The sequence below is a fragment of the Phyllostomus discolor genome, chromosome 7 (assembly GCF_004126475.2).
Source record: "Phyllostomus discolor isolate MPI-MPIP mPhyDis1 chromosome 7, mPhyDis1.pri.v3, whole genome shotgun sequence".
Classification (NCBI taxonomy): domain Eukaryota; kingdom Metazoa; phylum Chordata; class Mammalia; order Chiroptera; family Phyllostomidae; genus Phyllostomus; species Phyllostomus discolor.
In genome coordinates, this window is record NC_040909.2 from 41,370,706 (window position 1) to 41,384,523 (window position 13,818).

A 13,818-nucleotide genomic window follows, 5' to 3' on the forward strand; every position below is an offset into this window, starting at 1 on the left:
TTTTTGCGTATGATGTAAGATATTAGACAAGTTTAATTCTTTTGCATTTCAGTTTGCATTCCTTTGCTATCCAGTTTTTGCAACACCATTTATTGAAGAAACTATCCTTTCCCTATCATGTATTCTTGTCTCCTTTGTCATAAATTAATTGACCTTATATGCATGCATTTATTTCGGGCTGTCTATTCTATTCTGTTAAACTGACTATTTTTATTGTCAATACCATACTGTTTTGATAGCTGTGGCTTTGTAATGTAGTTTGAAATCAGGCAGCATGATGCCTCCAGATTTGTTCTTTCTTATGATTGCTTTGGCTATTTGGGGTCTTTTGTGTTTCCATAAAGATTTTAGGATTATTTTTCCTATTTGAAAAATGCCATTGGAATTTTTATAAGGATTGCATTGAATCTATAGATTGGTTTGGGTAATATAGATATCTTAATAATAATTATTCCAGTCCACCCTGGCCAGATGGCTCAGTTAGTTGAAGCATTGTCCCATACACCAAAGACTTGCTGGTTCAATTCCCAGTCAGAACACATACCTGAGTTGCCAGTTCAATCCCCAGGCAGGGCACATAGAGGAGGCAACTGGTCAGTGTTTCTCTCTCACATCAATGCTCTCTCTCTCTCTCTTTCTCTCTCCCCTCCCTTTCTCTCTCTCTAAAATCAATATAAAACATATCCTCAAGTGAGAAATTTAAAAAATAAAAGTAAATAATTATTCCAGTCCATGAGCATGGAATATCTTTCTATTTATTTGTGTCTTTAATTTCTCTCATCATTATCTAATGGTTTTCTGGTATAGTTCTTTCACCTCCTTGGTTAAATTTATTCCTAGTTATTTTATTCTTATTGATGCATTTGTAAATAAGATTATTTTTCTTCATTTCTCTTTCTGATAGTTCTTAGTATACAGAAATGCAAAAGCTTTTTGTGTATTGATTTTGTGTCCTGTAACTTCACCAAATTTATTAATTCTAACACTTTTGGTGGAGTCTTTAGGGTATGCTATATATAATATGTCAGCTTCAGATACTGAGTTTAACAACTTCTTTCCAATTTGAATGCCTGTTACTTCTTTTTCTTATATTTTTTGCTCTGGCTGGGACTTCCAAGACTGTTGAATAAAAATGGTGAGAGTGGGCATCCTTGTCTGGTTCCTGATCTTAAAAACCAGCTTTCAGCTTTTCACCATTGAGTATGATATTAGCTGTGGACTTACCATATGTGTCCTTCAGTATGATGAGAAACATTCCCTCTATATTCACTTTATTGTGAGTTTTCATCATAAATGGATGTTGAATTTTGTTAAATGCCTTTCCTGCATCTATTGAAATATGATTTTTATTCTTCAGTTTGTTAATGTGGTCTGTCTCACTTTGATTGATTTGTGGATATTAAACCATCCTTGCATTCCTGGAATAAATCTCACTTGATCATAGAGTATGACCCTTTTAATATAGTGCTAAATTCAGTTTTATAATACTTTGTTGCAGATGTATGCATCTATGTTTATCAGGGATATTGACCAGTGATTTTCTTTTCTCGTGGTGTCCTTGTTTGGCAATGCTGGCCTCATAAAATGAGTCTGGAAGTATTCCCTTCTTTTCTATGTTTTGGTGGAAGAGTTTAGATGGATTGTTATTAATTCTTTGAATGTTGATAGAAGGTACCAGTGAAGCTGTCTGGTCCTGGACTTGTATTTGTTGGGAGATTTCCTGATTACTGGTAATTTAGATTTTCTGTTTCTTTATGCTTCAGTCTTGAAAGGTTGTATGTTTTTAGGAATTTATTCTTATATTTTGTATTTCTGCAACATTAGTTGTAATGTCTCCTTCACTTCTGGTTTTATTTGAGCTCTTTGTTTTTCTTGGTGAGTCTAGCTAAAGGCTTGTCTTTTTGTCTTTTTTTAAATCATTTCAAAGAACCAGCTCTTAGCCTCCTTGTCTTTTTAGTCTCTGTTTCATAAATTTCCTTTCTGATCTTTATTTCTTCCTTCTACTAACTTTTGATTTCATTCATTTGTGTTCTAGTACTTGAGATGTAAAGTTAGGTTGAGATTTTTTGTGTGTGTTAAGGTATTCAGTTGTCACTACGAGCTTCCCTCGTAGAACTGTTTTTGCTGTACCCCATAAATTTTGGTATATCGTATTTCTGTTTGTATTGTCTCAAGATATTTTTTCTCTTTTGAGTTCTTCATTGACCCATTAGTTGTCCAGTAGCACAATGTTTACTCCTCACATATTTGTGAATTTTCCAGTTTTCTTCTTATTATTGATTTCTTTTCATACCATTGTGGTTAGAAAAGATGCTTGATGGGATTTCAGTCTTCTTAAATTTGTTAACTTGTGTTGTGGCCTAACATATGGTCAGTCCTGGAGAATTTTCCATGTGCACTTCAGAACTATGTTTATTCTGCTGCTTTTGGATGGGTTGTTCCGTATATATCTGTTAGATCCATCTGATCAAACACGTTGTTTAACGGATATTTTCTTATTGATTTCCTCTCAGTGATCTACCCACTGATGTATATGGGGTATTAAAGTCTCCTACTATTATATTGCTGTGTCTTTCTCCCTTTGGGTCTGTTACTATTTGCTTATATATTTGGGTGTTTCTCTGTTGGGAACATAAATAGTTACAAATGTTATGTCCTCTTATTGGATTGACTCCTTTATAATTATGTAGTGCCCTTCTTTGTCTCTTATCACAGTCTTCATTTTAAAGTCTATTTTGTCTAACACAAGTATAGGTACCCCAGCTTTTTTGTTTTCCATTTGCTGGGAATAATTTTTTCCATCTCTTCACTTCCAGTCTGTGTGTGTCCTTGTATCTGAAATTACTCTCTTATCAGCAGCATATAGATGGCTCTTGGGTCCTTATCCATTCATGTCTTTGGTTTTTTGTTTTGTTTTGCGTTTCTTTGGACAATTTAGTCTATTTACATTTAAAGTAAATAGTGATAGGTTTGTGCTTCTTGCCATTTTGTTCATTGTTTTGTAACTTTGTATACTTCCTCTGTTCCTTTTTCTCTTGCTCTCTTAGTTGTGGTTTGCTGACTTTCTTTAGTGGCATGCTTATATTCCTTTTTCATTATTTTTGTGTATCTACTATAGGTTTTTGCTTTGTGGTTTCAATGAGGTTTCCATATAACAACCTAATTTATAGCAGTCTATTTTAAATTGATAACTTAAGTTTAAACACATTCTAAAGCTCTGCAGTTTTACCCTACCCCATCCACATTTTATATTTCTTATGGAGCATTTTACATCTTTTTATCTTTTGTGTCCCTTAACTAATTATTGTAATGAAAGTCATTTCTACTATTTTTGTCTTTTAACCTTCATAGTAGCTCTGTAAGTGATTTATCCACTACCTTTACTATATATTTATTTAGCTTTACTAATGAGATTTGTACTTTCATATGTTTTGTTGTTACTAATGAGCACCCTTTACTTCAGTTTAAAGAAGTCCCTTTCACTTTTCTTAGGCCAGTTCAGTCATAGTGAACTCTTTTAGCTTTTGCTTTTCTGGAAAAAACTGTCTCCTTCAATTCTGAATGATAACTTTTCCAGGTAGAATAGTCTTAGTTGTAAGTTTTTTTTATTTCAGCACTGTGAGGTGGTTGTTACCTTGACTATAGTGATGGTTTTATAGGGTATATCTCTGTCAGAGTTGATCAGATCATATATTTTATGTGCAGTTAATGTCAGTTATACCTCAAAGCTGTTTTTAAATTTTTATTTTTATTTACTTTATTTTTATTATTTTATATAAAAACAGTTATTAGTATGTAAGAACCCAAGAACTATTGTTTTCATGAGCCTTTCTTGAGGTGTGTACTAGAAAATACCCTTCAGACAATAAAAATAACTAGAAAAATATTTGCACGGGCATACATCATTTTATTGCACTTTGCTGATATTCTCCTTTTGCAAATTGAAGGCAAGACCCCTCCACCAGCAAAAAGATTATAACTTACCTTATACAGTGGTCCGAACCACATCTGCAGTATCTCCAAGGTATGCCTGTATAAATAACCAGTTAATGGTAGAGAACTAAGACTAAATAAAAGTTAGAAGGCAGAATATAGGCTGTACTGGCCGTGTGCTCTGCTAGGATAGATAGAGCTCAACTATTAAAAATGGCGAGGCACACAAGCAGCTGGAGATCCACATTTTTAAATGTTGGTACCATTAACATACAGACACTACCCCACTCCCTCCAAAAAGCTGGGGAGAATGGGAAGAACCTTGCAAACACTTTATTAAGGATTTTAGTAATCCTATTTAAGACTGTGTGAAATAAGATAAATAATTATGTGGCAGTGAGCATCCCTAGCACCAGATTATAGGAAATGGCCGATTCCAGGTCTGAGGCAGGAAATGTACAAGATGAGCTTGTACACCTTGTCATGTCAGATTGAAAAGAAGTAATCAAAGTCATACTTTGACCATATAGGGTTATGTCAAAAGAGCCAACTTGAACAAGTTCACAATGACAAAGATGGGCAGTATGTAAAAAATGAGAATAATTGCAATGAACCCACCAAATACACTTAAATCCTTGAGTTCTTAAATTTAAGAAAGAATCAGTCATCTTTGGAAAATGATAGGGAACCAGTTTAGAAAGATTCAAGCATATCCTACCTTTCCTATCTGATCTGTACCCCAGGGCCACACAAATATTGATGAGGGAATTGCCCCATTCTAGCGTATTCCATGTAACATGTGACCAAACAATGTGTAGAATTACAGTATCACCATTTTGTAGTGCTCAGTGAATTGAGAGAGGCATATATCACTGACGAGTGCTAAGAACACGTGCCTCCTGAGGAAAGAGCGCACGGCCACAGGTAGCCTGGCAGGGGGATCACGCCCAAGTCCGATCCAGTCGTGGATCCAGCTGACAATTTGGGAATTCAGAGGAACATGTTGAACTGAGTACGTAACCGCAGAAACCAGCCTGAGAAACTATAGGTCAGATGACACTGATTCTTCAACAGAAAAATTGTAAGACAAAAAAAGGATCAGAGGAGGAATCTATAAATGAGATGTAAAAAGCATTAAAAAATTACTTAAACAGCAAGACTAAACTTTAGGGTCAGGATGCACATCTGAGTGACAAAACAAATAAGATGAGAAGCCAGGATAATGGGGCCTCACCTCGGGACCGGGGCTGTGATCCAGGCCGGATGTCGTGGCCGGCTTCCTGAGTAAAGGGCAGCTTGCTGTCCTGACCTGGTGGCAGTTACCAGAGTGCTTGGGAGTAACTCAGTAAGCCATGTACTTACTATGTATGTTTTTCTGAATCTGTGCCCTCCCTTCACATATTTGAAAAATGTTTTGTTTCTTAAATTCCAGAGAGTCCCTAATTCTTACTTTAAATGTATATTGCTGAAAAATATACATAGTTAGTAACCTTGAAGGAGAATTGTGAGTGGCTAATCCTTAGTGCCTCAAAACAGCTGTGCTACGTAATCCAGTCCTGAGGGGTAGAAAGGAAATGCACAGCAGCCTCGGGTCTGCCACAGCAGTGTTCTATTGCAAGGCAGAAGGGCAAAGTCACAAGTCTCCTTCCTTGCAGATTGGCTGCAATGCTGTCAGCTGGGCCCCTGCTGTTGTACCTGGAAGCCTCATAGACCAGCCATCAGGGCAGAAGCCCAACTACATCAAGAAGTTTGCCTCTGGCGGCTGTGACAACCTCATCAAGCTGTGGAAGTAAGTGGGTTGGTGGGCTTCTCAAGAGGACACTTCTTGCCTTCTATCCTACCTACCTTAACTCAGCCATAGTTCACAAAAAACAGGATCTTTTCTTTTTTTCTTCTTGCCCACAAAACACTATTTTCAATGTCAGAGGACATGCTTTAAAAAAAATTTGCTTTTTGCTCAAGCACATTTATTCTTCCCCTGACTCCTAACTGCTAGCGCTGACTTGGCTGTGTAAAAACAATTCATTACAGCTGGTAAACTGGATCAAATTCTACAGGCTCAACAAATGAAATCAGAAAGATGGGATAGTTGTTCAGCCCATATGGAGTCTATGATGTGGGGAAGGAACAGAAGTGTGGGAAAGGCACCTGGGCTGCTACCCGATTTTCCTCTCATCTCCCCTGTTAGGGAAGAAGAGGATGGCCAGTGGAAGGAGGAGCAGAAGTTGGAAGCACACAGTGACTGGGTTCGAGATGTGGCCTGGGCCCCTTCCATTGGTCTACCCACCAGCACCATCGCCAGCTGCTCCCAGGTCAGCTCAGACCCATGAGAGCATCCCATGTTATTTAATCTCTGAGTGAGCCCAGTCTGCCCTTACAGTCCTTTTAAGGGAAAGCCCTCGAAAGGTAAGGACGGGGCATCAGGCACCTTTGGACCAGTGCAGTAGGGGAGCACGTGGAGCCAGGGCATCATGCAGTGACCTCTTGATCATAAGCCACAAGTGGCTTGCCTCCACCGACCCAAAAAAGCAGGACCAGTTCCCCCTCTTGACGCTTATGTGAGGAGGGAATGGAGGTGCTCAAGTGTAATTCTGAGAGAGTGTTCCCAAACAAGGACCGGGGCAATGGGGAATTCTAAGACCTTGAACTTACCTAGTGTCCACTCTTTCCAGGCAGATCACAAAAGTAAGAGCAAGGACAAGCCTTTAGTTCTATGCTACCAGCACCCTGGGCAAGAATTAAGCCAGGCAGCCAAGCCTTTTACATCATTTGTGCCTGTTTTATTTAGTCCTAAATCTGAGAGGGATGTTGTTTGATTTTTTTGTTTGTTTGCTTTTGGTTTTGTCTCCCTTCTTACTCTCTGAGTTCGGTTTTTAGACAGCCAAACCCATTCATCTGAGAAAGTATAGACAGAGCCAGAGGGAGCTGAAACAGGAAGTGACTTGGTGGACACGAGGAAAACCCTGGAGGAAATTTGAGAGTTAGCAATGCAGACAAAGGGCAGACCTGAAACCAATAAGAAGAAGGGAACCTGGGAGATTCTCGACCTATGCGATGTGTATTCCTGAGGCAAAGGGATAAGAGCAAGGGTACTGGGCTGGAGGTTAGCCCTCAAAGCTGTGGATACCCAAGAAGTCCTTGTGTATGCTTCGCGTCGAATCCCCCACCCTATTCCTGCAAAGGTCCAGTATGGCTCCAGACAGGATCCCTGCCCCCATCTCCTGACTCTGTCTTCCCAGGATGGTCGTGTGTTCATTTGGACCTGTGATGATGCCTCAAACAATACATGGTCTCCCAAACTACTGCACAAGTTCAATGATGTTGTGTGGCACGTGAGCTGGTCCATCACAGCCAACATCCTGGCCGTCTCGGGTGGAGATAATAAGGTATGCCCCATTGCCATGACTGGTGGGCAAGGCCCCATTTGTGTTTCCTTTGCCCACTGGGGAGTGCCATTGAGTATCCCATCGCATAACGGGCTTGTGGAGAACCATAATGAGGACTGCATTTTGAGCATGTGCCCCAATTACATCCTCAAATCTTACTGGGTATGTCCCATGCTTACACATAGGAAAGAAGCTGACAGGTGATTTGACTTGCACAGGAACCACATAGCTGTTAGGCAACAGGGCCGAAGTCAAGCCCAAATGAAATCCAAAGCCACTGCCCTGACAATCCATCACCCCAGCCATGTGACTGCCTTAATTTCATGATGCCAATTAGCTCTGCCCCAAAAGTAAGTAGGTTAGAAAAATAACTCATAGAAGCAAAAACATTGGGGAATGGTGTGGTTGTGAGAATCCCTAAGAGGCATATTTTTTTAAATCAGTATAATTCATCAGTACTATGCACAAAAATAAGGTCATGGAGCCAGAGTGACTTGGAAAACTCAGTAAAACAAAGACTGGCACAAGGCAAGTTGCACCAGAGCAAATGAACTTGAAGACTCATCATGATCACTGCATTTGAAACTTACCTTATAAAGTTAGGGGTGCTCTGCCTTCGGGAAGAAGCTGGCGAAACAAATGGCACTAGCTTGTTACTTCTTCCTTTCTGCAAGCAGCTTTCTTTCTAATTGTGGTAAAATACATACAACATAAAATATATCTTCTTAACCATTCTGAAAGGTGCAGTTCAGTAGCATTAAGTACATTCACGTTGGCATGCAGTCATTGCCATCATCCATCGCCAGACTGTCTTCATCTTCCCAGACTCCATACCCACTAAACAGGAACTCCCTGTGGCCCTTCCTCCAGCCGCTGGACACCTCAGTTTACTTTCTGTCTAGGAATTTGTTCTAGCGACTTTTTGTAAGTGGAATCGTACAGCATTTGTCTTTTTGTAACTGGTTTATTTCACTTAACATACTGTCCTCGTCTATGTTGTAGCATGTGTCATAGTTTCTTTCCTTTATAAGTCTAAATAATTTTAATTATAACACATTCCATTTATACATCTGTCTGGTTTTTTAATTAGAGTTCACATGTATTAGTTTCAGAAGTACAAATAGTGATTAGACATTTTTATAACTTAGAGTGACCACCCCAATAAATCTAGTACCCCCTGACACCTTACATAGTTACCACAATATTATTGACTATATTCTTTATGCTGTATTTTATATCTCATGACTGTATAACTGGCAATTTGTACTTCTTAATCCCTTTACCGTTTTTGCCCATCTCCTGAAGCGCCTTCTCCTCTGGTAACCATCAATTTGTTCTCTGTATCTATGAGTTTGTTGCTGTTCTGTTTGTTCAGTTATTTTGTTCTGTAGATTCCACATATAAGTGGAATCACTCAATATTTGTCTTTCTCTGACATTTCATTCAGCATAATACTCTCTAGATTCAGTCATGCTGTCGCAGATGGAAGATTTCATTCATTTCTGTGGCTGGGCAGTCTTCCATTGTTTATGTACACTGATATTCTTTGTCCATTCATCTGTCAGCGGACACTTGGGCTGCTTCCATATCTTGGTTATTATAAATAATGCTGCAGTGAACATAGGGGTGCATATCTTTTCAAATTGATGTTTGGATTTCTTCAGATAAATACCCAGAAGTGGAATTGCTGAATCATGTGGTCATTGTATTTTTAGATTTTTGAGGAACCTCCATACTGTTTCCCACAGTGGCTGCGCCAATTTCAGTCCCACCAACAGTGCCCAGGGGTTCCCTTTATTCCACACCCTCCCCAATATCTGTTGTTTGTTGATTTATTGCTGCTAGCCATCTGACAGGTATGAGCTAGAATCTCATGGGTTTAATTTGTATTTCCCTAGTAATTAAAGATCGTAAGCATCTTTTCATATGTCTGTTGGCTGTCTGTATGTCTTTTTGGGAAAAGTGTCTATTCACATCCTCTGCCCATTTTTTAATGGAATTGTTTATTTTTTTGGTGTTAGGTTGTATGAGTTCCTTACTTTTTTTTTTTTTTTTTTTAGAAGGGAAAGGAGGGAGAAAGAGGGGGAGAGAAACACCAATGTGTGGTTGCCTCTCATGTGGCCCCCACTGGGGACCCAGCCCGCAACCCAGGCATGTGCCCTGACTGGGAATCAAACCAGCAACCCTTTGGTTCACAGGCCTGCACTCATTCCACTGAGCTACACCAGCCGGGGCTCCTTACATATTTTGAATGCTTAAACCTTTATTGGATATATCTTTGGTGAATATCTTCTAACATTTAATAGGTTGTCTTTTCTCATTGTTGATGGTTTCCTTCACTGTGCAAACACTTTTTAGTTTCTTGTAGTCCCATTTGTTTATTTTCCCTTTTGTTCCCCTTATCTGAGCAGACATGTCCAAGAAATAATACTTCTAAGCATGACATCAAAGAGTTTACTGCCTTTGTTTTCTTCAAGGAGTTTCATGGTTTCAGGTCTTAAAATTTAAGTCTTTAATGCATGTTGAGTGAAATAAAGTGATCTAGTTTCAATTCTAAATGATAGCTTTGCTGCGTAGAGTAATTTTGGTTGTAGATCTCTGCCTTTTATCACTTTGAGTATTTGGTTCCAGTCAATTTTGGCCTGCAAAGTTTCTCTTCAGAAATCAGCTGATAGTAGCTTTATGGGAACTCCCTTGTCCATAACTACTTTTCTCTTGCTACTTGAAGATTTTCTCTTTGTCTTTAACCTGTGGCTTTTTTGTTGTTGTTGTTTACATTTTAGAGAGGGAAGAGAGAGAGAGGGAGAGAGAGAGAGAGGGGGAGAGAGAGAGACAGAGAGAGACAGACATCAATGTGAGGTTGCTGGGGGCCATGGCCTGCAACCCAGGCATGTGCCCTGACTGGGAATCAAACCTGTGATGCTTTGGTTTGCAGCCCGTACTCAATCCACTGAGCTATGCCAGCCAGGGCTAACCTGTGGCATTTTAATTATGATGTGTCTCTTAGCGTGGACCTCTTTAGGTTCACAGGTTTGGGACTCTGCACTTCCTGAACCTGAATGTTTGTTTCTGTCATCAGTAGAGAAGTTTTCAGTCATTATTTCTTCAAATAGTTTCTTTCAGTCCTTTGCTTTCTTTCTTCTCCTTCTGGTACCCCTATGATATGAATGTTATTATGCTCGATGTTGTCCCAGAAGTCCCTTAACTATCCTCATTTTTTTATTCTTTTTTTCTTTTTGCTGTTACAATTGGATGTTTTCTGCTACCTCGTCTTCCTGACCACTAATTCAATCCTCTGCTTCATCTAGTCTGCTGTTGACTCCTCTAATGTATTCATTTCAGTTATTATATTCTTCATCTCTTACTGGTTCTTTTTTATGCTTTCCCTCTTTGTTGAAGTTCTCACTGAGTTCATCTGCTCCTTCCCTAAGTTCATTGAGCATTCTTATAACCAGTGTTGTAAACTCTGAATCTAGTAGATTGCTTGTCTCCATTTCATTTAGTTTTTTGGGGGGAGAGGGGGGGAGTTTTGTCCTGTTCTTTCATATGGGACATGTTTTTTATTTCCTTATTTTGGCTGTCTTACTGTGTTTGTTTCTATGTATTAGACAGAACTCCTCCATCTCCCAGTCTTGGTGGGGTGGCCTTACATAGTAGATGTCCTGTGGGGCCCAGTGGTACAGTCTCTCTGGTCACCTGAGCAGAGTGCCCCAGAGATGCACCTGTGTGGGTTGTGTGTGCCTGTTTGTTGTAGGTAAGCCTTGATTGCTGTTAGCATGTCAGTGGGTAGATTGACCCTGAGGCTGACTAGATGTAAGGGCTGAGCATGACTGCAGTGGACAAGCTGTTATGCAGGGGCTGACCCTGTGGAGTGGAGGTCACTTTTACAGAACTCTGGGGCTAGCCAGGTTCCCCCTTTAGATGTGTCATCTGTGAAGCTGGTTGGGTAGTACTCCAGTGTGGTTCTAGACTTCTTGGGAGGGTATCTAGTGCAACTCAAGGTGAGTCACCACTTGTGCCTTGTTTTGGGCCATCTGGTAGAAGCTACAAAGTGAACTACAGTTGGTTCCCACTTGTGCTGGGCTTGTAGGTCACTTGGAGAGGCTGTGCTGTGAACCAACGCCTGCCACCACCAGTATCAGACTTGTGGCCACTTAGTTGAAACTACATTCCAAGCCTAGACCAGTAAGTTGAGACTGCTCACTGATCACCACATGTGCCAGTCTTGGGGCTGCTTAGCAAGTGGTATAAGGGCTGCCTAGGACATCTGCTGTAGTTTGGGGTTTGTGGACCTTTGAGAGATTTTGGGAAAGCAGCATAAGCCAGAGCAAGCCACTTGTGTGAAAAAACCACTGGAAGAGTTTCAGGCCCAGTGCTCAGGTTGAGTAGGGCAGGGCAGGGTCTCAGAGAATCACCAGGGAGGGACAAACTGTGAGTGTCAGGCTAACGGAGACCTCAGATTTGGTACCCACCTGCACTTGCCTGCTGGATAAAAGAACTCAACAAAGGAACAGTGGTGCCTACCAGCACTTCTGTCCCCTCAACCTTGCCTCTCCAGCCCTCACCCTGAAGCTAGTCCATTTAGTTTCTCCCCGTGTGTCCCTGGTGCTTCTCCAGCTGTTGTGCTTGCACCGGAGCTCCCAGGGAGAGTATGCGAGCAGGCCCATGTGCAGGCCCCATAAGAGGATACCTAGGTCTCCAGCAGACCCCATCCTCTTCAGACACAATCCCCACTCGCTTTCACTGCCAGGTGTTATTGGGACTCATCTTTCTGACACTACGTCCCTGTCTGGGGAGCCCAGTGTGGGGCTGGGACCCCTCACCCCTCAGTGGTCCTCCAAAGCTGAGATACCCGTCTGATTCTTAATCACCACATTGAGAGTATGGGACCTGCTTGTTCCCTGTCTCCACCCCCTCTACCAGTTATAAGTGTTCTGTTTAACTAGGCTTCAATTGGTCCTTTGTTATAGTTGTTCTGTGATTTAGTTGTAATTCTGATGTGGTCTTCAGAGGAGGCAAGCACAGCATTTACCTGCTCCACCATCTCAACTGGAAGTCCTATCCATTCACGTGTTGGTGGTCATTGGAGTGCTTCCAGCTTGTGGCTGTTGTGAACAATGCTTCTGTGCATGTGGATGCACAGGTAATATCTCTTCAAGACCCTCAGCGCCCTGACCCGTGTGGCTGGGTTGGGTGTCATCCCGCAAGGCAAAAGGTCACCTGTTTGATTCCCGGTCAGGGCACATGCCGGGGTGGTGGGTTCAGTCCCTAGTCAGAGTGCTTGCAAGCGGTGGCCAGTCAGTGTTTCTCTCTCACATTGACGTTTGTCTCCCCCTCTTCCTCCCTCCCTTCCTGTTTCTCTAAAAATAAAAAAAAATCTTTTTAAGAATTAAAAAATACTCTCTACAGTCAGCTTTTATCCAGCCTGGGGTCTCTTTCATGTACAGTGGTCCCTGAAAGATCTAGCAGCCCCCTTCCCAGAGCCATCGAATTTTGGGACTGTAATGACCCTGCAAAGGACAACCCTCTTTACTTGTATGTACCAGAGTTGGGAACAGAACCCAAGTTGGGTGGCACCCAGGATAGGCCAGGGGACCCTGGCTTACTTCAAGCAGCCCTGCAGTAATAACGTTTGCAAAGCAGTAAGCAAGTGCCTGCTTGTCCAGCCCATGTTTTGGGGTCTGCTGTCTCCATAGCAGTCCTTTCTTAGACTCAGCATGTTTTCAGTCCAGAGCATCCTGCACAGTGTATGTTTAGTAACTAAAGTCTGTCTCTAAAGCAGGAGTTCTTAAAATCATTTTTAATTAAATTAATATGCTTACATACCTTTAGGTAGTTTTTATTAGGTTATTTTTTAATACAGTCTCCTCATTTTCATGCTCCAGGGAAACCTTTTCAGCCCTTAGCTATTTCTTCCACTCTTGACTTAGTATAGAAATAACATATTTACTGATCTACTTTCTTCCTCTGCCACAGCTCTCAAATGTTAGCATTACTGAACTTCTTAGTACACAGATTGCCAACCCTACCCCCTGAGCCTCTGAATCAGTGGGTCTGAGCTTTGACCCGGGAATCGGCAGTTTACACAAGCTGCCAGATGACACAGGTGCTCTGGCCTGAGGGACCACACTTTGAAATCATTGCTCTTACCACCCCACATCCTCTCACTGAAGCTGTATCAGCATGGTTAAACAGCATCTGTGTTTACATCATCATTATTAGTATTACTCTGTTCTAATGATGTGAATTATTTACAGCACTGCCCACCCTCAGCTGCTGTTATTCATACTCCTTTTTTGCTTTTTTCCAGTTTTATTGAGATATAATTCACATATATTGCTACATAAATTTGAAGTGTACAGCATAATAATTTGACTCACATACTGTAAACTGATTACTGCTTCAGGTTTAGTTAGCATCCATCATCTCATAGATACAGTAAAAAGAAAAAACAAGAAAAAAAATTTTTCTGTGTGAGAACTCAAGATTTACTCTCAAG

The 13,818-nt window shown here is 40.9% G+C and overlaps 1 protein-coding gene across 1 annotated transcript in view; it reads left to right on the plus strand.

Moving 5' to 3' along the window:
• Positions 1-13,818, plus strand: part of SEC13 (SEC13 homolog, nuclear pore and COPII coat complex component) — a 28,896-nt gene that overhangs the window by 9,106 nt on the left and 5,972 nt on the right. Inside the window, exons 6-8 of the mRNA XM_028518803.2 lie at positions 5,589-5,722; positions 6,122-6,245; positions 7,173-7,319. Coding sequence (XP_028374604.1) covers positions 5,589-5,722; positions 6,122-6,245; positions 7,173-7,319 — 405 coding nt within the window. The remainder of the gene's footprint in view (positions 1-5,588; positions 5,723-6,121; positions 6,246-7,172; positions 7,320-13,818) is intronic.